This window comes from Carettochelys insculpta, chromosome 20, assembly GCF_033958435.1.
Source record: "Carettochelys insculpta isolate YL-2023 chromosome 20, ASM3395843v1, whole genome shotgun sequence".
NCBI lineage: Eukaryota > Metazoa > Chordata > Testudines > Carettochelyidae > Carettochelys > Carettochelys insculpta.
Window position 1 is genome coordinate 18,955,616 of NC_134156.1, and position 24,063 is coordinate 18,979,678.

The 24,063-nt window shown below is 46.8% G+C and overlaps 1 protein-coding gene across 1 annotated transcript in view; it reads right to left on the reverse strand.

Moving 5' to 3' along the window:
- Positions 1-22,214: 22,214 nt before the first annotated feature.
- CACNG4 (calcium voltage-gated channel auxiliary subunit gamma 4) overlaps positions 22,215-24,063 on the reverse strand; it is a 64,576-nt gene continuing 62,727 nt past the window's right edge. The window contains exon 4 of the mRNA XM_075014653.1: positions 22,215-22,753. Within this exon, the coding sequence (XP_074870754.1) occupies positions 22,215-22,753 (539 nt within the window). The remainder of the gene's footprint in view (positions 22,754-24,063) is intronic.

Here is a 24,063-nt window from a genome sequence, read left to right on the forward strand (position 1 = left end):
AGTAAATGCAGTTACTTGGACTCCATTATGCCCATGCAGTTCCTAGTTATTGTGTTGTGTAAAGAGCAAACCACACAAGGGGAAGGAAGGTGTAGTGTTATGCATGGCCTCAGCCTCGTTTCCTTTAGGGGATGGGTCATTAGAGGTCAGTGCAGCCCCCAAAGTAGGGTCACCACTGGTCTAGAAGGGGGCATGGTCAGGACGTACAGGTACAGCACTGATTTCATATTTCACCCACTGTGTTTCCGACTAGTTCCCATAACTGCCCCAGTAGAAATTCCCTAGAGGGCAGCCAAAGGAAGACAATACAAAGGGCACTACCATGCACCATGTGCATCTCCCTGGGGCAAAGGCCCCTGAGTGCAAGGGAACTCTCAGGTACAGCGACGGTCGTATGTTGGCTCCCTGTACCAGCTTTAGTGAGTCTGGTCCTATATATGTCAGCGTGAAATACTCTGCAGTGGGCCCTGATGACTGGTTCTCTGCAGCATTATCTCCAAGAGCATTTGCTTTTCCTGTAAAGGATCTTTGGGTGCCAGAGACTCTATGTGCAAGTGGTTCAAAATCCCTGAATTTCAGTCTCAAAGGAGACTAACGTTCAAGAGGGTAAGGAAGTCCCCAAAACAGCCCCGCAGCTCAGCAACATCCATCAAAGGGGAGTCCTATGCTAGCAGTAAGGAATGCTTCAAATGCGTAAGGAATGTGTCAGGCAATCCAAACAGCTGCTTATGGAAATATCAGGCATAGTCTGGCAATTGGTGTTCCTTCCAGTATGGTGTGAGTCAGTCAGAGGGAGGGGGATTACCAGCTCCCAGTGCAATCTCATGATGACTCTTCTGGAGCGGGGAGAAGATGCAAATTTGACACGGACTCTCGCCAAACCCCCTCCAAGGAAAATTTCATGTTGACCTGGGCGATTGACCCAGTCAGGGTTGATCTTCCGGGGTTCACTTTCACACACCTAGTAGGAACGCATGAAATTGAACTATCAGGGCTCAACAGTCGACCCTGGTACTCCTCATTCTGGAGTTTTAGGGCAAGTCTATACCGCAGGGCAAAGTCAAACTAAGTTACGAAGCTCCAGCTATGTGAATTGTGTAGCTGGAGTTGACGTAACTTAGTCTAACTTACTGCAGTGTCCCCCGTGTGGAAGGGTCGACAGGAAAAACTCTCCAGTCAACTTCCCTTACTCCCCATAACTCCATGAACTACCGTGGTTGCTGGGAAGATGAGGAGAGGTCGATTTCATATATCCCTACTAGACCCGTGAAATTGATCTGCAAAGCGTTGATCTCCTGGTGAGTACAGACAAATCCTAAATTCCCTTATCCGGCCACAGAAGAGGGCCAGCATGGGCAGTGGTGCTGCAGGCAGCCACAGCAAGGTGCCTCCCCCCCACCCCCCGTCTCCTGCTGGAGGGCCAATGCCAAGTGGGAGAAGCTGGGAAATGATTGTGGGTGACCCATTGCAGCTTGGCCTGTCTGCTTGGCCTGCAAAGAAGAGAGTCAGGGTATGCTGAGCCATGGCTCCTGATTGAATCAGTGGATGAGGCAGGTTTTCAACACCTCTGAAAATGAGGGCCTGGATGTCTCCTAACAGGTGTAGGAGGTGGCAGGTCTGGTTTCTTCTGTTGCTGGGTGGCTTTGGGCCAATTGCTTAGTGTGGCTGTTTCCCCATCGGTGGCATGGGGGGTAATTAACAGCCTGACCTCAGAGAACGGGGAATTAGTTATTGCTTGTGTAACCCAGACCCCTGCCAAGGGAGAGTGAAGTCTGCTTGACAGACTTAGCTGACAGCCAGCTGGCTTTCAGCTCATGCTGTAGTGCAGGGGCCCCACTTTTCATCCCTGCAGTCATCAGACACCCCCCCTCTCCCCAACTGTGCTGCAACTCCCCCCTTTTGGAATTTCATGCCCTCCCCCAAGCCCCTTTGTGTACCCCTGCTGTAGAGGCACATGGGTTTAGCCCCTAAGGCTGCAAGTTTAGTCCCACCTGCCAATGACAAGGTCCATGAGCTTTACCCTTGCAAAGCACTCTGGTGTCACCAGACAGTAAGGGGCTAGAGATAAGCAAACTGCCAACAGGTAGTGGCATTGTATAGCACAACCCCATTCGCTTGCTAAGTGTCCATATGAAAGGTAATGAAGCTGTCAACTTCATAAGAGCCAGGCAAGCATTTTTTAAAATTCCCATTGTGGCCTTTTCCAGGGATGGCCATTCAGCCACAATAAATTGCCCACCAGGCTGAAGAAATTTATGTTGCAAAAGGCTGAACAGCACTACGTCTTGTGCAGCAGAAAAATGGAATGATGTGTTGCAGGCTGAGCGTGATGTTACAGCAGGTTACCTTCCTGTTTTCTTAATGCCGGCCGTGCAGTTTCATGAAAGCAGAAAAGCCTACAGGGAGCAGGCGCTACAGAAGAGAAAGGATGCATTAAAAATTAAATGCCTTTTCTTTTGAAGTAGTCGCTTGTTAAATTGCACTAGACAGCTGTTGCTTTCATGAGCTGCAGTTTTACGTTACTTTCTAGACGCTGGCAACTCCACTGGTCCTTTGCAAGTTAAGCATACAAAGTGCAAGTGCAGATGGAGAAGAGGAAAGCGAAGCATTTGCCCTGGGCTCCCTAAAGCACTGCTGGACCGTGCAATCCAAGCTGCATTAAGGAGAGGGGTATGTCATGCTTTGGGCAGCGCTGAAGACCAGCTGCCTTCAGCCCCGCTCCTTCCAGGAGAGTGGAATAGCACCCTCCCCCCCCAACGTCACCCCCCAGAGGCAGTCAGCTCTGCTGGACACAACTACTGCACTCAGAACAAGCTTTCAGTTGCCAAGGAAACAGCCTATAGTAATCCTGCTTTAGTTTAATTGCCACCTGCCGGGCCAGCAGTGTCGTTAGCATTAGTTCTTTCTTCCAGCTGCACATGGCATTGGCTTTGCCTGCCAAGGGTCTGGTTGTCTACTCCCCTAGGCTACGTCTACACAGCGTGCTGCTGCTGCTGGCCTGATTATGCAAATGAAGCACTCATTTACAAAGCACATACTTCATTTGCATACTCTCACGTGATCACTGTCCTGGCTGAGGCTTCTGCCACCACAAAACAAGCCGTGTGGGCGGGGCTCCGTTGGCAAAAACCCCCTTCATCGACAGACCCATTCTTTTTTGGACAATGGAACCCTATCTGCATGGCTTGTTTTGTGGCGAAAGAAGCCTTTTCTGGAAGAGCAATCATGTGAGAGTATGCAACTGAGGCACGCGGTTTGTAAATGAATACCTTATTTGCACTGTTGAGTGCCCTTGTCTGCATGGCCCTGATGGCAGCAGCACACCGCGTAGACATAGAATACACATAAAGTTTGCAGACAAAAACCAAACTAGGAGAGGGGGTTGCAACTGCTTTGGGGAAGAGGCTCAATCAGAGAAGGGTAGCACAGTGGTTTGTACCTTGACCTTATAAGCACAAGGTTATGAGCCTGAATCCTTAAGGAGGCTGCTTAAGGGTCTGGGACCAATAGTTCTCCTTTAAAAAAAAAAAAATCTGTCGGGGATGGTGCTTGGCTGTGCCAAGAGGACAGGTGACTGGACTTGATGACTTCCTGAGGTCCCATCCAGTTCTATGAAATATATATATCCCCATATAGTTACTTTATATTCAAAATGATCTGGATGAACTGGAGAAATGGGCTGAGGTAAATGGGACGACGTTCGATCAGTACAAATGCAAAGTAGTCAACTTAGGAAGGCACAATCAGTGGCACACATACAAAATGGCAAACCCCTGCCTAGGAAGGAGTACTGCAGAAAGAGGTCTGGGAGCTGTAGGAGATCACAAACCAAACATGAATCAACAGTGTGACACCGTTGTAAAAGAAAACAAACAAACAAACAAAAACCATCAGGCAAGACATCAGAAGTAATGTTATACTGTTTAGGCGTCTGCTGCAGTATTGGGTCCAGTTCTGGGCGCCAGATTTCAGGATAGTAGGCATCCTTCAGTCTGCACAGACTATGGCTCGCGCCCTTTAAAGTTTCAATTTAAGACTTCATTTACAGCGTCTATTGTGACTATAAAGACCCACACGAGAGTGACAGTCCTTGCTGCATCTCTTGCAGATGTGGTGGGTGTCTGGCAAGTCCTTATTGTGCTTTCTGTGCGCTCGCTTCTCCTCTGCTAGCTGTCTGATCTTCAACTCGCCCTTCTGAAGGCCCTTGTGTAACCCCTGCCTCCATCTGCCGTGGTCGTCTGCTAGTTCTTCCCAGTTGTCCAGCTCGATGTCTACCTCTCTGAGGTCTCTCTTGCAGACATCTTTGTAACGCAACTGGGGGTGTCCGGGGGGTCTTTTGCCAGAGGCTAGCTCACCATACATGATGTCTTTTGGAATCCTTCCATCGTTCATCCTGTGGACGTGGCCAAGCCAGCGGAGCCGACGCTGCCTGAGGAGGGTGTGCATGGTTGGGATTCCAGCTTGCTCGAGGACGGCTGTGTTGGTAACTCTGTCCTTCCATGATATTCCAAGGATGCGCCTGAGGCAGCGCAAGTGGAAGACGTTCAGCCTCTTTTCCTGGTGGGCATACAGGGTCCAAGTCTCGCTGCCATAAAGGAGGGTGCTGAGGATGCAGGCTCTGTAGACTTGCATTTTGGTGTGAGTGTACAGCTTGTTGTTATTCCACACTCTCTTGCTGAGTCTGGACAGAGTTGTGGCCGCTTATCCGATCCTCCTATTTAGCTCAGTGTCCAACGACAGGGTGTCAGTGATGGTGGACCCGAGGTAAACGAACTCATGGACAACCTCTAACGTATAGTTGTCAATGCTGATTGATGGGGATTCAGCAACATCTTGACCAAGTACATTTGTCTTCTTTAGGCTGATGGTAAGCCCAAAGTCCTTGTACGCTTTGGAGAACCGATCCAGCAGTTTTTGAAGCTGGTCTTCTGTGTGAGACACTACAGCAGCATCGTCTGCGAACAGCATGTCTGATGAGGACTTCTCGCACCTTAGTCTTAGCTCTCAGCCTTGCAAAGTTAAACAGTTTCCCATCAGATCTCGTGTGCAGCAAGATGCCCTCTGTTGAAGATCCAAAGGCATGCTTCAGGAGGAGTGCGAAGAAGATCCCGAACAGTGTCGGAGCAAGCACGCATCCTTGTTTGACGCCGCTCCTGATTCTGAAAGCATCCGATAATGCGCCGTCATATTGGATGGTTCCTCTCACGTTTTCGTGGAACGACTGGATCATCTTGAGTAACCGTGGAGGACAGCCTATCTTGTGGAGCAGTTTGAATAGACCATCCCTGCTGACCAAGTCAAAAGCCTTGGTCAAGTCGATGAAGGCTATGTAGAGTGGCTTTCTCTGCTCCCTGCACTTCTCCTGCAGCTGCCTTAGAGAGAAGACCATGTCAACGGTAGACCTCTCTGCACGGAATCCGCACTGCGATTCGGGGTACACCCTCTCAGCAATCTTCTGGAGTCTGCCAAGGATGACGTGAGCGAACAGTTTACCAGTGACGCTTAGGAGGGAGATTCCATGGTAGTTGTTGCAGTCGCTTCTGTCTCCTTTGTTCTTATACAACGTTACAATGTTAGCGTCACGCATATCCTGTGGAACCTCACCCTCTTTCCAGCACAGGCACAGCAGCTCATGCAGGGGTTCCAGGAGTGTGTCCGCGGCACATTTGATTACCTCTGGTGGTATACCATCCTGGCCAGGGGCCTTTCCTGCTGCAATGCTGTCGATGGCTGTCTTCAGTTCATCCACAGTCGGTTCTTGATCCAGTTCGTCCATTACTGGTAGGAGCTCGACGGCATCGAGGGCTGCGTCAACCACAACATTCTGGCGTGAGTACAGCTCGGAGTAGTGCTCAACCCAGCGCTCCATCTGTTTGGCTTTGTCAGCGATGACTTCACCAGATTTGGATTTCAGAGGTGCCATCTTGTTCTGGGTGGGTCCTAATACCTTCTTCGTACCCTCGTACGTTCCTCTGAGATTACCAAAGTCGGCACAGGTCTGGATGCTGCTGCATAACTGGAGCCAGTGGTTGTTGGCACAGCGCCTGGCTGTCTGCTGTACTGTTCTTCTGGCCTCTCTAAGTGCTTGCTGGGTACTCTGGCTCAGTGAGCGTTTGTACTGCAGGAGTGCAGCACGTTTCTTTTCAATGACTGGAATCATCTCATCAGAGTTAGCTTCGAACCAGTCGTTCGTGTTTCTAGCTCTTCTTCCAAACACGACAAGGCCGTGTTGTAAACTGTATCCCTCAGATGTTGCCATTTGGATGTCGCATCGGCACCCCCAGTGCCGCTGCGCAGATTTTCCTGGAGGGTCTCTCTGAACTTTTCAGCTTTCTCCGAGTTTGCCGTCTTTCTGGCGTCAATGCGGGGCCTTCCAGCAGGTTGAGAGCGGTGCAGCTTCTTGGGTCTCAGCTTGAGCTTGGAGCAAACTAGCGAGTGATCTGTATCGCAGTCAGCACTATGATAGCTGCGTGTCAGAAGGATGTTTTTGAGGTTATTACGCCTAGTGATGACCACATCTAGTTGATGCCAGTGCTTCGAGCGTGGGTGTCTCCACGACACTCTGTGCTGTGGCTTCGTTCGGAAGAATGTGTTTGTGATGCACAGATTGTGGTACGTGCACAGTTCAAGGAGACGCTGTCCATTTTCATTCATTTTTCCCACACCGAAGTGTCCTAAGCAGGAAGGCCATGAGGCCCAATCAGCTCCAACTCTTGCATTGAAGTCACCCAAGATGTACAGTTGTTCACGAGCAGGTATTTGCGCTACAGCAGCACTAAGCACGTCATAGAACTTGTCTTTTACTTCTGGTGTGGCGTACAGGGTTGGGGCATAAGCACTGATCAGGTGGACAGGACCGACGCAAGTTTGAAGCGTGATCCGAAGTAGTCTTTCTGATCCGCCCATGACTAAATCAACCATTTGTAGAAGGGTGTTTCTGACAGCGAAGCCAACACCATGCTCTCTGGGTTCTTCTTGGGCTTTACCCTGCCAGAAAAAGGTGTAGTCCTTTTCCTTTAGAGATCCTGAATCTGCAAGTCGTGTCTCTTGCAGTGCAGCGATATCAACTCGGAGCCTCTTCAGTTCCTCATTGATGACAGCGATCTTGCGGGTGTCACTGATGGCCTGAAGATCTTCAGTCAAGCTGGTCAGCATGGTCTGCACATTCCAGCAAGCAAGCTTGAATTGTTGATGTTTCTCATTTCTTGTTGATTTTCTTATTGGTTTGCCTGGTGCCCAAATTTCAGTCACTTGTCAGGTTCAGGAACCTTAAGCCTCATGCACCCAGTGAGGCAGGTGAACTGTGGCGGGACAGTACCCTATTGGCTGGGGGCTGCCCAGCTTGAGGAGGGTGGTGACTGTCCAGTGAGATGCGAGAATCCCTCCCACCGTCGAAGGCAACCCCTGGCGCTCGTTCTCTACGCCAATCGAGCAAGAGCTTATAATCGGTAACTGTTGCCTCCTGTGTTGATGCAACGCTGTTCAGCGATGCCGGAGTACCTCTCCGGGCGCGAGCCTGGGCATTTGTTATGGAGACTCTGGGCTGCCCAGACACCAGTGTCCCCCTCTCGGCTTTACTGATATAGTCCAAAGGAGAGGATAACCTCCACGTCTGGTACCAGCTCAGCTGCACGAGTTGCCGGGACAGTGCCAGAAGTTGACACTGAACCGCCTTCGGACTCCACTCCGGGTTTTCTGTCAGGGTTTACTCCCTTAGCCTTCCTCCTTCCCAGGATAACCCACAAGGCAGTGGGGTGTGGAGTTGTGGAGAATGTGGTTAAGGATCATACTACTTCATACCTCCCTGTCAGCATGAGTCACCATAGCTCCCTGTGGAGCCATGACCCTTCTCCCTACCTTTTGCCCCTCCCCCCAGCTACCATCACCATAGGACCCTCCCCAACCCACTACCCCCATCTGCTCCCATGTCCACCCTCCTCACTGCACTGGCCCCTCTCCCCCCAGCTGCTCTCAGTGCCCCCAGGTCCACCTTCCCCTATCACTCTTCAGAGAATTTTTTTTCCCTCTGTCTCTCTTTTCCTTCTTCTTCCCTCTCTTCCCCTTCTCTCTTCTTCCTTCTTCTTCTTCTCTCTTTTCCTGGTAGTGCTGCCTTGCAGGGCACAGGTGGAACACCATACCTGAAAAGGACAAACCCGGGGCTCCTCCCTCGGCAAACTCCCCGAGGCAAACTCCCTTCCCTGTTGGCTGCTGCCCCGTTTGCTGCTCATCCCTGGTTCACTGGGAGCTCCCTTCTTATAGGGAGAGCTGCTGGCTGGTCAGGCCTGGCTCAAAGCCTTGCCTCCAGTCTATTCAGCCCCCCTTCAAGGCTCACCTGGCAGGGAACTGCCCCAATTCACACCTTGCAAACTGGAATTGGGGCAGTTCCCTGCCAGGTGAGCCTTGAAGGGGGGCTGAATAGACTGGAGGCAAGGCTTTGAGCCAGGCCTGACCAGCCAGCAGCTCTCCCTATAAGAAGGGAGCTCCCAGTGAACCAGGGGTGAGCAGCGAACAGGGGGCAGCAGCCAACAGGGAAGGGAGTTTGCCTCTGGGCAAAGCGTCCTAGAGGAGCTTGGGTGAGTGTGGGATTTGGGGGGCTGTGTGGTGAGCTGGTGGGGGGTGAATGTCTGTCTGTCTGTGCAGCTATGTTACTTTGCAGAGCCTGAGCTTGTGCTGTGCAGAGATTTCAGGATACATGGGGACAAATCGGAGAGGGTCCAGAGACGAGCAACAAAAATGAGTACAGGTCTAGAAAACATGACTTATGAGGGAAGATGGAAAGACCTGCGTTTGTTTAGGCTGGAACAGAGAAAACTGAGAGGGGACATGATAACAGCTTTCCATTACCTAAAAGTTGTTACAAGGAGGAGGGGAAATATTATTCTCCTCAGCATCCGAAGATAGGCGAAGAAGCAATGGTCTTAAATTGCAGCAAGGGAGGTTTACATTGGATATTAGGAAAAACTTTCTGTCGGGGTGGTTAAGCAATGGAACAAATTTCCTATGGCAGTCATGACACCCATCATTGGATGCTTTTTAAGAGCTGGCTAGACAAACATCTGGCACAACCATCTCCAGCCCTCCTTGCCTGTGCAGGTTGTCAGTCCTGGCGGGTGGGCCCGTTAAAGGGAGGAACACTAGCTAATGGTGGATGGTGCTCAGAATACAAACTGGAGCCCAGAGCAGCTGGATTACTTGGGAGGAACAACTTGTGAATATCATCAGTTGGTGCCCTCTGCGGAACGATGGTTGGCTTTGTTTTTTTTTTTTTTTTTTAATTGAGATATCCAGCACTGATTCTTGACCCACTTAAACAAGCAGAGAGCAGGAACTGAGCCTTTCTACATAGCCTGAAAGTCTTTGGCCCCTCTTGTCTATAAAGTGGGCCGGGGGGTCTGTCCTTGGATCTCTTTCCTTTCTTGTTCTATACGTGCATGTGTGCGCGCGCGCACACACACACACACACACACATGCACACACAGAGCCCTGCCCCAGAAGGATGAGCTAAGAAGTGCAGTGAGAGGGTGAGACCTTCCATCCAGAGCTGGCCCTCAGAACTTCTGTTGCCTAGAGAATCATATTTGTAAGCTTCTGGCTTTCTGATCCAGTGGTACCCTTAAGCCATAAGTTTTTAGGGTTGCAATCCAGCCAGGTCTTCAATGTCCCTCAGTTGAGGGAGCACCCTTACAGATTTGCTGCCAGGTGTTCAGTTTTGGGGTCTCAGGATCACCCCAGATGTTCTGGATTTTGTTTCTGTTTTTGTACTGACTGTCACATGTCTGGATGCCATAACATGTTTTAAGGGAGGGGGGGAAAAAGGTTATACGCAGAGTTTGGGTCAAAGTGCAAATCCTGGCTCCCAATTTTGGGAAGGCCAACATTTTGCATCAGACTGTTATATAGAAATGGCTCCACTTTCAAAAAGGGGAGGCAGGTATGGCTCTTTGCCATGTCTTTCAGGAACTACTGAGGACCTAGGTTTTTTTATTTGTGGTCACACATAATTTAGGACACCATTTTTACCATGCATGTGGTCTGCTGCAGAGAGCTCTTCTGTAGCAACCATTCTTTCCCTGCCTGGCCTATTGCATGGAACACAGTTAAATTACAGGCTAGTGAGTAAAATGCTGCCCTAAGAAGAGTCTAAACAGTGGCCATTCTTTGGTGTTAATGTCACATTGGTGATTAAAGCTCATGAAAAGGGCCCTGAGGATTTAGGCACACAAGTTCCCTCAAAGGTCACTGCGACCTGTGCACCTACGTACTGCAGGCACTTCGAAAATTTGCCTCCTTGGACTTCAAATTTACCCATGAGTAAAGGTCTAAAATGCCAAGTTATAACGCTCCCTTTTAAATGAAGTGGTGTTGTTCACTCCTTTTGAAATGGAGCTTCAAGGTGCTCTAGTCCAATTCATCATCCCCAGCGGGATTGGTCCTGCTTTAGGCAGGTGGGGCTGGACTAGATGAACTCCTGAGGTCCCTTCCAGCCCTAGAAATCTATGATTCCACTATTCTATGATTCAGTGTGAGCAGCTTCTGACTACAGAGGCATATTTGATTGCCAGAAGAGCAGGTGGCGAAAGAAATACGATGTCCCATCCTCCAGCAGGCTTTCGCATACAAACCATCATTCAGTGGTTCTAGCCATCTCCCGTTGGCAAGTATGCGCATTTACAAATCAATAACACATGAAATATAAACATACTATTAATGAGGACCTGAGGGGGAGCACAGAGGGTTTAATTAGTTGCACTTTAACAGCTGTGTCAGTGAGAGTCACAATTATATATATATGTTTCTTGAGAAAATGCTAAATGCGGTTGCTCAGGATCAAAAGCTGCAGTCATTTCTGCTTGGAAAATTCACTGTCTAGCCTGGTGCCCTTCTGGCATTTACATGTTAGATTTTTCCAAGTGTTAAAGGCCCCGATTTGGCATGTGCATAACAGAAGTGGGGACACAGATCCATATCCTGCAACCTTTGCTTCTGCATGTTGAATAGTAACAGAGAGGTAGCCGTGTTAGTCTGCATTCTAACAAAACAGCTCAGCAGTCCAGTAGCACTTTAAAGACTAAGAAAATAATTAATTAGGTGATGCACTTTCGTGGGAGAGATGCAATTCTTTAGCTCTACCGTGTTTCCAGTGCAGACTGACAATTATATAGCTAGCAGTCCCCCCAAAATGAAATAACCACTGACAAAGCAGATACATGGAACTGACAGGAAGTGGGGAGGGGGTATTTGATATTTGTAATGATCTCAGGCAGGACACTTGGGCTGTGTCTACACTACAACATAAATTTGATTTTAAGGCAGTTCGCTCAATATTTCCGAGTGACTGTCTTCACTGAAAACACCATTAGCTCGATTTTGGGAGCACTAATCTTGAGATTAAAAAATAGCAGTTACCTGATGGGTGTTGCGTTAAGCTCGAATTTGGAAGTTCGATTAAAGGCCGATTTGGAAGCGCTATGTCCTAAAATCGAATTTATTAGCCTCCAGAGGTGTCCCCTATCTATCCCACAAAGCTGTGTGTGCTGCATCTGGCTCCCAGTGCCTGTTATACCAGGGATCTGGGAAACTGACCAGGCTGCTTCACGCCTGTGGTGAGGGCCAGGCACCCCGTGGCCAGGCTGCTGGAGCTGTGTGTGGGGTGAGGCACCCCTCTACCAGGTGGTTCGCACCGCGTGGGGCCAGGCACCCTGCCACTGGCCTGCTCGAGCTGGCGCAAGACAAGGTACCTCACCGCTGGGCTGCTGTCGCTGCACTCAGGGCCAGGAACCCCATGGCTGGGCAGTTTGAGCTGTGTGGGGCCAGGCACTCTGTTGCCAGGTTGCTCAAGCCAGAGGCCCCTAGACAGCCACCCACCCTGCAGGTGCCACAGCAGCTCTTCCACCAGAGCCAGTGAGTGGCAGGGATTTGCTTTTTAAGAGGGTTTTTTTTTTTGTGGGGGCAGGAGTGTTTTTGGGTGGGTTTTTTTGGGGGTTGGTCTCAGGAGATTTTTTTTTGCGGGGGGAAGCTGGGGGTGGGACTGGGGCTGGAAGAGCTTGTGGGGAGGTGGAATAAACCCTTGCGTTTAAGGGACTATGGGGAAGAACAGACAGCCCTATTAGTCCATTAAATGGAGGGTTTACTGTAGTAGTGGGATCCAGGAAATTGATCAGGATTGCTCTGCTGTCAGTTTTCAGGGTCCCCCAAGCCACTGGACCCAGGAAACTGACAACACCGCTGCTCCTGGCTCCGAATGTGGGGCTGTGAGAACTGTGGGCTAGGTTCTCACAAAGCACGGCTGCAACAGTCGATGTTTGGTGATTTCCGTGTGGAAGCAATGTGTCGAACTTGTTGGGGGCTTGTGAGAAACAAGGATACTCAAAATCAAATTTAGAAAAACTGGCATAAAAATAAATGTTAATAAATTTGAATTTATCTCGTAGTGTAGACAGTTAGTATCTCTACCCTCACCTCCCCACTTCAGTTCCACATATCTGATTTATCGGGCTTTCTTTTTTTAACTTTTTTTTTTGCTTTTTGTGTTATATCACTAGTTTGTACTGGAAATGCTATAAATCTGAAGAAGGCGGGGGTGGCCAGTCCCACAAAAGCTCATTACCTTATAAATTATTTTGTTAGTCTTTAAAGTGCTACATGACTGCTGGTTTGGTTTACTCCGGCAAGCAATCAAGGTGCTTTTAATAGGGACGAACCAGTAAATAAGAACTTCTCCCATATTAAGATATTTGCAAGCCACTCTCATTGTCTCTAGACACAAGCCCTGTTGCTAATGTTTCTCTGATTTAACAAAAGAACAAAAAAACTAAAAAAACCAAAACATTTCAGTCAGGGAAATTATTCTTCTGCTCTCATGTCCTGCAGTCAGGAAGTTGCCAGGGGTCTGATCCTTCAAATGTCAATTACATTTCTCACTGCCATAGAGTGAAAATCCTACTGTGCGCGCTTGGGGATGTGAAAGAGAATAACTAATACTACTCTCTGCAAGGAAAGCCCCCTAGGGTCTATTGGGTCCAGGACACCTGCGTGACTTTCTGTGCTTTTTTCCCCTAGGAGTTTAAATTGCTTTAGCTCAAAATCAGAGCTGGAACTGCTCTAAAATATTTGGCCCTTAAATGTCTCAAATTTCAGGGGTGTTTGGAAGAGATAAGATTGTCTGCTCTCAAACAGTATGCGCAGCAAATGAAACATACAGGTTGAACTGCTCTAGTCCAGCATCCTCAGGACCTGACTGACACCGAACCGGTGAATTTGCTGAACAACAGGAGATCAATATTGCCTAGCAGCATTAGCAACACTTCCACTGCTTCCTGGGCTCTTACAAGACATTCAGTGGTAAACTATTGTTAAATAATAGCACAGAACACTGGGAGCCAAGGCTGGTGGCTGTAAACAAACTCTGTGGGAACTTGGCCAGACCCAGAAGTGGACATCCAACTAAATAAAATGTCAGACCATGGCTGTTGCCAAACCAGGGATTGATGGACTAGAGAGGTTTAACTTGCGCACAGATGCTAGCTAAAATATCTGAGCCTTAGCAATATTCAGTCTCCCTGACCCTGAGATAACCCAGGTAGACAATCTTCCCTTAGCGGTTGGCCTTGTGAGATGGAACTTCACTTCGCAAAAATCCAGGCATGAAACCCTGATGCATTTCAAGTCAAAGGCAAACTCACATTGACGAACAGAATCAGGATTTTTGCCCTAGTTTTTTTATTATAGACACGTAACCCCCACAACAAAGAAGTGGACATAACTGCTTCACACTGGTTTTGGAACAATATGCCTGGCTACTTGCATCCCCCAAATCACAACCTCTTCCAACAGTTGCAATTTAATCTCTTTTGGAGCAGTTAAATCTCCATTTCTGGGCAGTCAGATTGTTCATGGGTTCAAGCTGTTAAAAGAACTTTTCTCAGCATTCAGTTCTGGTAGGTGATCCTCTACATTTGGTTGGGCATCAGATGTTGAAGAAAGCGCTTCAATTTCTTCTATTGGGTAAGGATTTTTAGTTCCTAGTATGTCTGCTGATGTAAGAAATGTGCCAGCAGGAACTCAAGGCTGGGAGGAATGTGTCTCCCAGAGATCATTTGCATGAGAATGCAAAGGTGTGCCTATGTGATACCTTGCAAACAAAGCCTGATGGGTAGCAAGGAAGCAACGGGGATTTTGTTTATTGTAAACACTTTGTTGTAAAATCACAATTTATGCTAACACTCAGGATAAGAATTGCGAAACCTCACCAACGCTTGAAGTCGTCGTTGGGGGACAGGGCAGTCATCATGACTACATAAGACATGGATGGCACATGGCTCCCCTGTTCTAAAGCATTGTAAAGCAGGAGGGAAGGGGTATTGGTTAGGCTAGCTGGTTGAGGGGTTTTGCTTACCATGCCTTGGTTCTATAGCTATAAGCCTGGTTTGATTAGCCTTTCCCACCTGTTAAAAAAGAGCATTGGATAGCAGTGTTTTTTATGAGCCTCCACTGTGGGAGATATTAAGAGTTGATATCACAGAGTGGCAGCTGTGGCTGCTAAGAGCTGAAATCACAGGGTTTTGCCTCAAACCAAACTCACAGTGGCAGGTGTGGGTGGCTGGTAGGAGGAGCGGCAGGTGGTGTGACTGGCGGGCAGCTGGTAGGAGGAGCAGTGGCCAGCGTGACCAGCGGACAGCAGGTAGGAGGAGCAGCCAGTTGCCAGCAGGTGGCAGTCAGCGGGACGCTGTGGACAGCTAGCACTGCCATGGTGATGTATCTGTGGGCTCTGGGTCTTGGACTGCACTGTGAGAGGTACACCCTGTAACTGTGTGTGGGGTAAAGGCAAAGAGCCCTCAGCAAGAGACGGTTCTATAAAGACCTGGAATGGTACCTTGTTAAAGGGGTTTCGCTCTCCTTTGTTTAGATATATTGCACATGTCACTGTGTAAACCTGGGTTAGGTTATCGTTATTAAATAAGCTGTTTCCATCTTAGACTCTGTGCTTGCAAGAGGGGAAGAACTGCCTTACGGGCACCCAGCAAGTGAGGTGAGATTGTCCCAGGCCACCGGGTGGCAGCTTGAGCCAGTTGGTTGTATCATTGACAGAAAACCCCTAGGAGCTGAACCTGGCCCTTCTGGCAGGCACCTGGCATTAATAGAAGGGTTACATTTATTTCTTGTTCCCCAAAAGATGGAAAAGCCTTCTCACATTTACAGTGGGTCACAAAGCTGCTCCCACCACCCCTGCAAATTATCTTTCCTTCCAATTATTGTATCACTTATTTCTGTGTGCTGGGGGCAGCCAGCTTGCATAGCTCAGGAGCACTACTCTGCTCCCCACCTTCCCCTGCAGCATGGGAACATTCCTCTTGCACTATTTCATCCTTAGCCGGCATCAAGGGCAGAATCAGCCTTGCACTGAGAATGAGCTTTGAGTGGTTAGGCCTGGGAGAAGGAGGCATTTGAAAAGACGAATGCTTTGTTTGCCTACCTCCAGACATGGCTACTGATCATAGATCCCCCCCACGTTTTAGCTGTAAAGGATGCAGAGGCTTAGCAAAGGTGAAGCTAAAAGCACCATTTGAAGAAGAAATATTACCTGTGATCCATGAATGGTTGCAAATGTTTTAGGATGAAGAGTGGAGCTGCTGAAATCGTGACCTTTTCTTGGGCATTTCTCACAGCTGGTGATTTTATTATCATGACCATTGCAAATGTATAGATTTTTTTTGAAATGGGGCTAGACAAGAGGAAGACTTACAAGGGGTGGAAAGGAATCATACAGGTTGAACCACTCTAAGTTCTTTGGAATGTACAGAAAAGAGTTCACATTAGACCATGGTGGGGAGGGGAATGGATTGTGAGGATATGTGTTATCTGTGAATCTAGGGGCACTGAGGCTGACAGCTACTGCAGGACTCCATGGCAAGGTGGGAGGGGAGCCTGGCTCCATGGAAGGTGGAAGCAGCGCGGCCAAGGGCAGAAGGGGTGGGGCCTAGGGCAGTCAGACTTTAGCCCCCCGCCCCCACAGGCCACAGTGTTGGGCCTCCTCCCCAAGCCCTAGCCAGGCAGAGCGGTGCAGCAGTGCTGTCTCAGTGTTTTAAAAGGGCTCAGAGCTCTGGCTGCTGCCCCTGACACTCTGGCAGTGGCGACAGCTGGAGTTCTGGGCCTTTTTGAAACTCCAGGCCTGGGGGCAATGGCCCCTTTGGCCCCTCTCCCACACCCCATCATCGGGCCTGTCTGTGGGTCTTCAACACCTCTGAATAGTAGGTCCCATAAGTCCCAGCTTGAGGCCCCCTCAACAGAGGCACACAACATTAGCAAATACTTCCACAGATGTGGCTGCGTGACACTATATCCAGACGGCAGCGGAGGTGGAAACCTCAATGAAAGCATTATGGGTGAGAGATTGCTTTTACGAATGGAGTAGGCATTGCAGCATTCATAAGGACTCCTGGAGAAACCACAAGAGAGTTGGTTTGGGTTGGAATTAGGCAGCTTTTCCAAATGTTACCCCACCACTTATTTGGAAATCTTGTGCACAATCGCACAGTTATCCTGAGAGAACAGTCCATGTCACTCCTCTGTGGAACTCTCTCCTTCTTTCTACTTGAACGAATACTGACAAGATTAAAAATATATACCCATTTGGCCAACAAACTCACCATCTAGAAATAGTCAGCCCAAAGAATTTGTACATTAAAATCTACATACCTTCTCCACACATTTAAAACATTTTATTTAAAAATAATGGTAAGTACAGTACACACATTTATGATTATATGGGCAGAACTGACACACATTGCAAACGATACTTTTCGAACTGCAGACAGAAATATAACCTCAAGGGACGAGGTCGATTAGCCCTCGTGGATATATAACCTATCAGGAACAGAAAAAGAAATACAAAAATGTTCTATTCCTAAAAATAAACAGTGAGCATGTGAAGTGACTGCTGTCTTCATCCCTATTCTGTTTGGCATGAGAAACAAGAAGAGAGGGTTGAATAACTCCACAAAGCTTTGTTTGTCAGAAAATAAAAGCTAGCCTCAGTAGGGTTTTTGGTCTGTTAATACGGAATGTTATGTTTTTGAATAGGAATATTTCAAAAAACCTGACTATTATTAATAATACTGGGGCAACATCTTAAAAACCCTGATTAGAGCTCAGAGCTCCACTGTGCCTGATAGCATCCACAGATAAAAGAAGTATGTTTTACCTACAATCTAGCATAATCAAACTGTTTTCAGAGGAACGCCTCATGGAGTAAGAAACTACTTAGCAGCATGCAGGTGGAAAAGTTCTGAATGAAACACTGACTGGTTGGAAAACTGGGTTTTGTCAAACTCACAGGAACACAAAAATGGCCCTTCCGAGCCATATCCAACCCAATAGTCTGGATTCTGGTGAGCCAGTGTCAGGTGCTTCTGGGTGAATGAAAAGAATGCAATTACTGAGTGATTGCCCTGTCATCTAGTCCAAGCTGCTGGCAGTTAGAAGCTTCAGAACATTCAAAGCATGGGGTTGTTTCCAGTGTTCTAATTGTTCCCTTCCATGTGTGGAATAAATTTTGTCATGCATGCACTGAGGCATGTGCAAATGTGCACCACCTGTATGAACAAATGCTACCAGCTGTCAGTGCACTGCAAACCAGCTGGGCGGTGTTTGAATCTCTCCTGGGCAGCCACCCAAGCACTTGTCTTACAGGGAACACTGGTTCTGTCTATGACTCTCTTGGTTATAGCCATTGAGAGATTAATCCTCCATAAACCTATCTAATTCTTTACCCCCCGCCCAGAGCCAAGTTATAGTTTTGGTCTTCACAAGAGCAGCTGGCAACAAATCCCACAGATTCATTGTGCATGCTGTGAAGAAGTACCTATGTTATGTGAAGGGGTAAATAATACATTATTCACTTTCTGTGCACAATTCAGGGTTGTATAGATCTGTATCATATCCCTGCCCCCTTCAGTCATCTCTTCTCTAAACTCAACAATCCCAGTCTTTTCACCTTCTCCTTACATAGAAGCTGATCCAAACCCGTAATCAAAAATTTTCTCAGGAAAAAATTTGACTCGGGCAGAGTTTTTCATTGGGGAAAATCAATGAAATTACCTAAAGAGAAACATTGATACCAGCCTGCAAGCTCTACACCTGCCTGATACACCCTAGTGACTCATGGGAATTGGAGTCCCAGGCTTTTCCTGTCCCTTTTTTTCCCTACAGGCCTTGCTCTCTTGACAGATTATATATTCGATCATTCACTAGGCTTTCCCCCGTTGAAATTCCATTTTCCACATGACTGTACTCAGTGTGAATACGGGATGAAGACTATAACCCAAAACACTCCAGCGCTACATGCCCAGAGCACAGTTTCCCTGTGCTCAGAGATTGGAGATCTAAATAACGCCTCAAACCGGCACAACAGCTTAGGTTCTAAGGGAAAATGATCTGTATAAAAACAACGGCTGGGCCAGCTGCGTTGCTAAGTGCCTCCTGAAGCCGAGCGCTTCTGTGGACACAGTGTAGAAGGATTCTACAAGTTTGACAAGGATCTGCAAGTTTGACTCACACTGTAGGAAAAGGCTCACACATCAACCTGAATTGGTTTTTGTTTTCAAACTGTCACTGGAAGAATTTGATTTAACAAACACACAAACAAACAGCAAAATCTACCAGACCCACACTTCACACTGCTGGCTTTCTTTTCAATGGCCATGCGTTTTGAAAGACAGCCTACTCTAACTCTTGATTTGAAAGGGAATGTTTTTATTAAACTACAGCAAGCACGAATGAGGACTAATTTCTGATTCTTACTTTATTAACACGACAGGAAACAATTCTAGGGAATTGCACTTGGAAATACATTGACTATAAAAGATGTAAATTAATAAGCACTTTGTTGCGACCAAATGCTTTTCTTTAATGTGATTTTTTTCTAACTATCATAGTGAATAAAACAATTTCAATCCTTAAGAAATCTCAAAAAGGTAGGAAATTTATTGTTTGAAAGCATAAAGATTTATGTAAAAAATTCTCTTTGAGATGTTTAATAAATCTAGGCATAAACTCTGCCTACTCCCACCCATCCATCTCCTCAAAAACTTCTGCAATGGAACATAGATAAGAATTATTCCCTCCTGTTTAAATTATTTGAAAAATTAGAAAAAGCTATTCATATCTTCCCCCTTAATGCCTTGACACAGAATAAAGCACAGCTGTGTAGGCTCTTCAAACGATATTTTACTGAGCAGGGTGAAATTCACCCAGTACAGAAGACTTGAACAAGGATCCTAGCAGAGTTTTAGAACGACTTCAGCTCCTAAAAGGGAATTAATGAGCTGATCCACTTTAATTTGGTTACACGCAAAATGAAGCAAGTGTTTAAATGCTCAATTGTGGCTTAAATGGGAATTTAAGAGGGCAAGGGGGCGGATTTTTTAAACAGTGGAATTGTACCAATTTTTGCTTCTGTGTGATGGTGTGAGAAGGCATGAATTGTCTGTGGGGTCTGTAGTGTATTTCCTGTTCAGTTCAGCTTTTACTCTCTTGTGAGGTTGTTTCACTCGTCCACCATTCGCCAGAGAGTATTCAGGGCAGACAAGACTTCAGGCAAGTCTACATTTAAACAATGAATTGTTCCAGCTCTGCTGATGCAGCGCTTTAATGAAGACACTCTGTGCCAATGGGAAAGAGCCCCTCTATCAGCCAAGTTAATTTCTACATCTCAGGGAGGCGGAGAAACTATGTTGCTCAGGGGTGTGGCTTTTTCACACCCTGAAGCAACAGAGTTATACCAATATAGATTGATAGGGTAGCCCAGACTTTGTGCTGGTCTCTTCAAAGGAGCTGTGACCCTAGCTCCCATGAGCCCTGGTCCAAAACTCACTGAAGTCAGTGGAAGGACTCTCATTGAGTTCAACCATCTTCTGATCAAGCTGTTAGCCTCTTCCGAAAATCCCAACCTAAAAGTCCTTGATGCTCTCCTCAGACTCCCCAGAACCAGAAGTCAGTCTTCACGAAAGAGAACTCTGGCTCGAGCTTAAACTGTGAGAGAGCTCCCAGACACACCAATCTGCCTGCCTGACCAGGAAATGCCCATCAAAAACTGTGCCAACCTAAATCTTGCCGTGCAGGTAACATTCAAGAAACTACAATTCCACAGTGTCTGACGTGTCCAGTCCTTTCTGGACACTGACAGGTGTTACCCAATCTTCTGGCAGAATACACACCACCAGCCTGTTGGACTACAGAGGATACTCATCTTCCCTGAGGAGAGCATCACAATGGTGAATGTAAAAATGAAATAAGAATTTAAAAGAGGAAATATTTCAGCCCATTCTTAGAAACACCATAAAGAAGCAAATAGCCCAAAAGCTACAAATCCATATATATATATATATATGGAGATACATATCTCATAAAACTGGAAAGGACCTTGAGAGGTCATTGAGCCTAGTCCCTTGCCCTTCTGGCAGGACCAAGCACCATCCCTGACAAATTTTCTTTTCTTTCTTTTAATCTATTTGCCCCAGACCCCTAAATGGCATCCCCAGGGACTGGGCTCACAACCCTGGGTTTAGTAGGCTAATGCTCAAACCACTGAGCTATCCCTCCTCCAGCCTTAAGTTACAAATTGGATCCTGTGGGTTTCTCTGTACTTAGGCTATATCTACACTAGCCCAGAATCGACCCGCTCAGGGTTGGTCTTTCCGGGTTCGATTCTGCACGTCTGACAGCGAAGCGCAAAATCACCTTCTCAGGGATTGCAGTCGACCCCTGTACTCCTTACAAGACTTGAGGAGTCAGGGAGTTTGACCTTCAGTGAGGACGGACAAGGAAGCTGAGCACAGATACGTCGATTCTAGCTATGCAATTGTTATAGCCGGAACTGACTATCTGCCGTCGACTTATTTTGCCTAGTGCAGACATAGCTTTAGTGAATTTCATCATTCTGGAATAAATTCATTACCTTGAACCACAGTTTCAGCATAAAAAGAACTTCAATTTTCACCCTGTGGTGCGTCTTCATAATAAAAAGTTTAATAAATATCTAGTAAACTGCAATTCATTTTGTTCTCTTAAAACAGTCATTCAGTATATGACTTGTAAGTTCACATTTTGAGAAATGTTCATCCCTCTGACTACTATATGGGATCAGTAGATTAGCTTCCTCTTTTCTTACACACGTAGCTTAGATGCTTTCACATGCTCTAGCGTTCGTGTTGCAACTGTGAAGCGGCAAGAAAAAATAGTAATGTGCAACCCTTGCAGAATCTTCAGGTTCACCAGGTATTGGTTCCCATGGACCTACTTTATTTCCTTCTCCTGAAACATGTGGTGAATAGGAGCCTGATCCTGAGAGCTACTGTGTCCCCGTACATGGAGGAAGCACTCAGCACCTTGCAGGGTCAGGGGTTAGTTCTGTCAGCAATGGCACAATTCAAGGGTTGTAAATGTTAGGCAAGAAATTATATTTGCAAACTTGTTTGAGAGGTTTCTTCTTTAACACTGCACCATTTCCTTATTGCAGAATGCATCCACCACCCTTGTCTGACATCTTCATCTGTACTGGCTCCATCAGGTCCTTGGTTCTATTGCCCAAGGATATCAAAGTGGAGGCCCTGTTGGGCACTGCAGCTTGTCCCCTGTAGAATGCTGCACCATGAAATACATTGGCAGGCTGGCGTTCAGTAGCACAAACTGGCTGCAGATAGTTTTTGCCTTCTAGATTTTATTTTCTCAAGGAGACAGTTGCTTCTGAGACAGAACTCTGCTTCCTCCTTCCCTCTGTCAAAGAAAACTGGATTGTAGATCTGAACAGCTGTAGTAGGCTCCATTTGTAATAAGCATTGGGCTTGGCCATGAATTATAATTATTCTAAGGGGATTTATTTAAAAAAAATCACACCGTGATTCTTCTGTAAATCTTTAAAATGCCCACGTGACTTCTAATTTCTCTGACACATTGTATACATGACACAACTGCAGGGATGTGAGCTGCTTTGGCTTTCTTGAGACAGCAGGAATTTTAATGAACAAAATCAAAGTAGTTTTTAAAATGGCTATAAATGTACAATATCTTCAGGTCACTCCAGGATTCCAAGGTCTTCCTTGCTACCCCAGCACACGTCCTGTTTTGAGAAGGATTTTAAGTTACTCCTTCTCTGTTTTGAAGGATCCAGTCTGTTTTGACACTTGAAAAATGAGAGAGAGAGAGAGAAAACAAACCTTTCAAACAGGCGTCGTTCTCCTGTTAACCATGTTGATGTGGAGTCCTTCTTTAAATTCGTTCTGGAGAAAGTTGTGGACCTGCAGAAAGCTGGCTTCTTGATCTGAGTTATAGCTGGCTGCAGTTGTAACCCTCAAGGGCTCTCTGGACAGAGCGTACATGGAAATTTCATTCATAGGGATGGAACTGGCAATCCTCATGCCAACTGGAGAAATGTCTCTAGATGGAGAAGGCTCTGTAGATCGAGAGCTGGATCTGGACTGCCTCCTTCTGTACCTATAACTTGGCATCCTGGCATAAGGGGAAGAGGAAGAAGTCTTAAGGAATTCCCTCTTGGGTTTGAATCTCAACTCTTTGTTTTTCTCAATGTAAATGTTCACGGCCAGTACTCCTATGGTTTCAGCCACAATAAAAGACAAAGCTCCGAAGTAAAAAGACCAGCCGTAGTTGTAATGATTCTTTTTGTCTTCATCTCTCTTGTCACTTGGGTCACCTGCATTGCTGGATATATAGACTATGATCCCTATGATATTACTTAGTCCTGGAAAGAGAAACAAAAAATGAGTCTTTATGAGTGGGAAGGAAGAACCTCAATCCAACTTGCCCTCTAGATCTGAAAACATTAAATTGCTACAAGGTAAGATATCACTTATTCACAGTAAAACAATATATTAGCACTCAGAAATTTAAAAACAAACCAAAAAGACTGCCTGCAAGTAGGCAGAAAAATATCTCCTGGAAACTAAAGGTGTGATCTCACTGAATAGTTTAGAATAATTCTTAGACGGATTGAGACAGCCCTCACTGGACTTATTTCGATGACTTCAGTGTAATGTGGTTCAGGGACATGTAGGATGTTCCATACACACATCTCAAAGGTCTTCACAAAGGAAAAGAAGCACAGGTTGAACGTCTCTATTCTGGCATTCTCTGGTCTGGCACCATCTGTAGTCTGACGTGATTTTAGTTAGCTAGATGCCTGCTTATCATGGGTGTAGCCAAGTTTCCCATGGTCCCATAAAGTTTGTTTACAGCCACCAACCTGGCTCTCAGCGTTCTGTGCTGTTTTCAGCTCTAAATTATCCCTAAATGTCTCCTAAGAGCCCAGCAAGTAGCAGAAGTGCTGGTAATGTATTCTTTTTAATGCTTTATCAATCTATTTCCTTGAGTCAATACACTAATATTGTGTAACAACACTCACACTTTGGTATTAAGAGGGCTGATAAACCTTGGATAGGCATAGGCTTATAGAGGGTGTATCAGTACAGTTAGACTTTATTAAACAGCATTGTGAGTGTTGTTTCACCTATTTGCCTTGGAGAAATAAAACTACAGAGACCCACTCACCACAACATTGGCCTCCTTTGGTTTGGCACTGTGATGAAGTGAGGGGCAGGAGGATTTCATTCCCCTGGTTAGGTTCCATGTGTTTCCTATTGTCCTGTAGCAACTCAAGGTGTGTGCCTCAGTTTCCCTGGGCACAGCATCAGTGCATAGTTGGTGATGGGGGTTTTGATGTGATGATGTCTCGCACGTACTCGATGGCCCCCCATGCCCTTTGTAACCTAGGCAACCAGGTAACACTTTTCTTCCCTGGGAAACAGGACAAAGGAGGGGCCTGGCTAGCTTGAATTAGAACTGGGCTGTTGAGTGGGACAGTCTGGTCTGGCTGGAGAGGGAGGAAGGGGGGCCAGGGCCCAGGTCAGGCACCCCCTTTCCCCCAGATAGATTGTACTGATGGCTTCTGGTTACTGTGCTGACAAGTCTGTTCTACGCTGTGTGTTGGTCAACTAATAAATCTGTTCTCCCTGCTAAGTGAGTCACATCTGACTGCAGATGGGGCACAGGGCC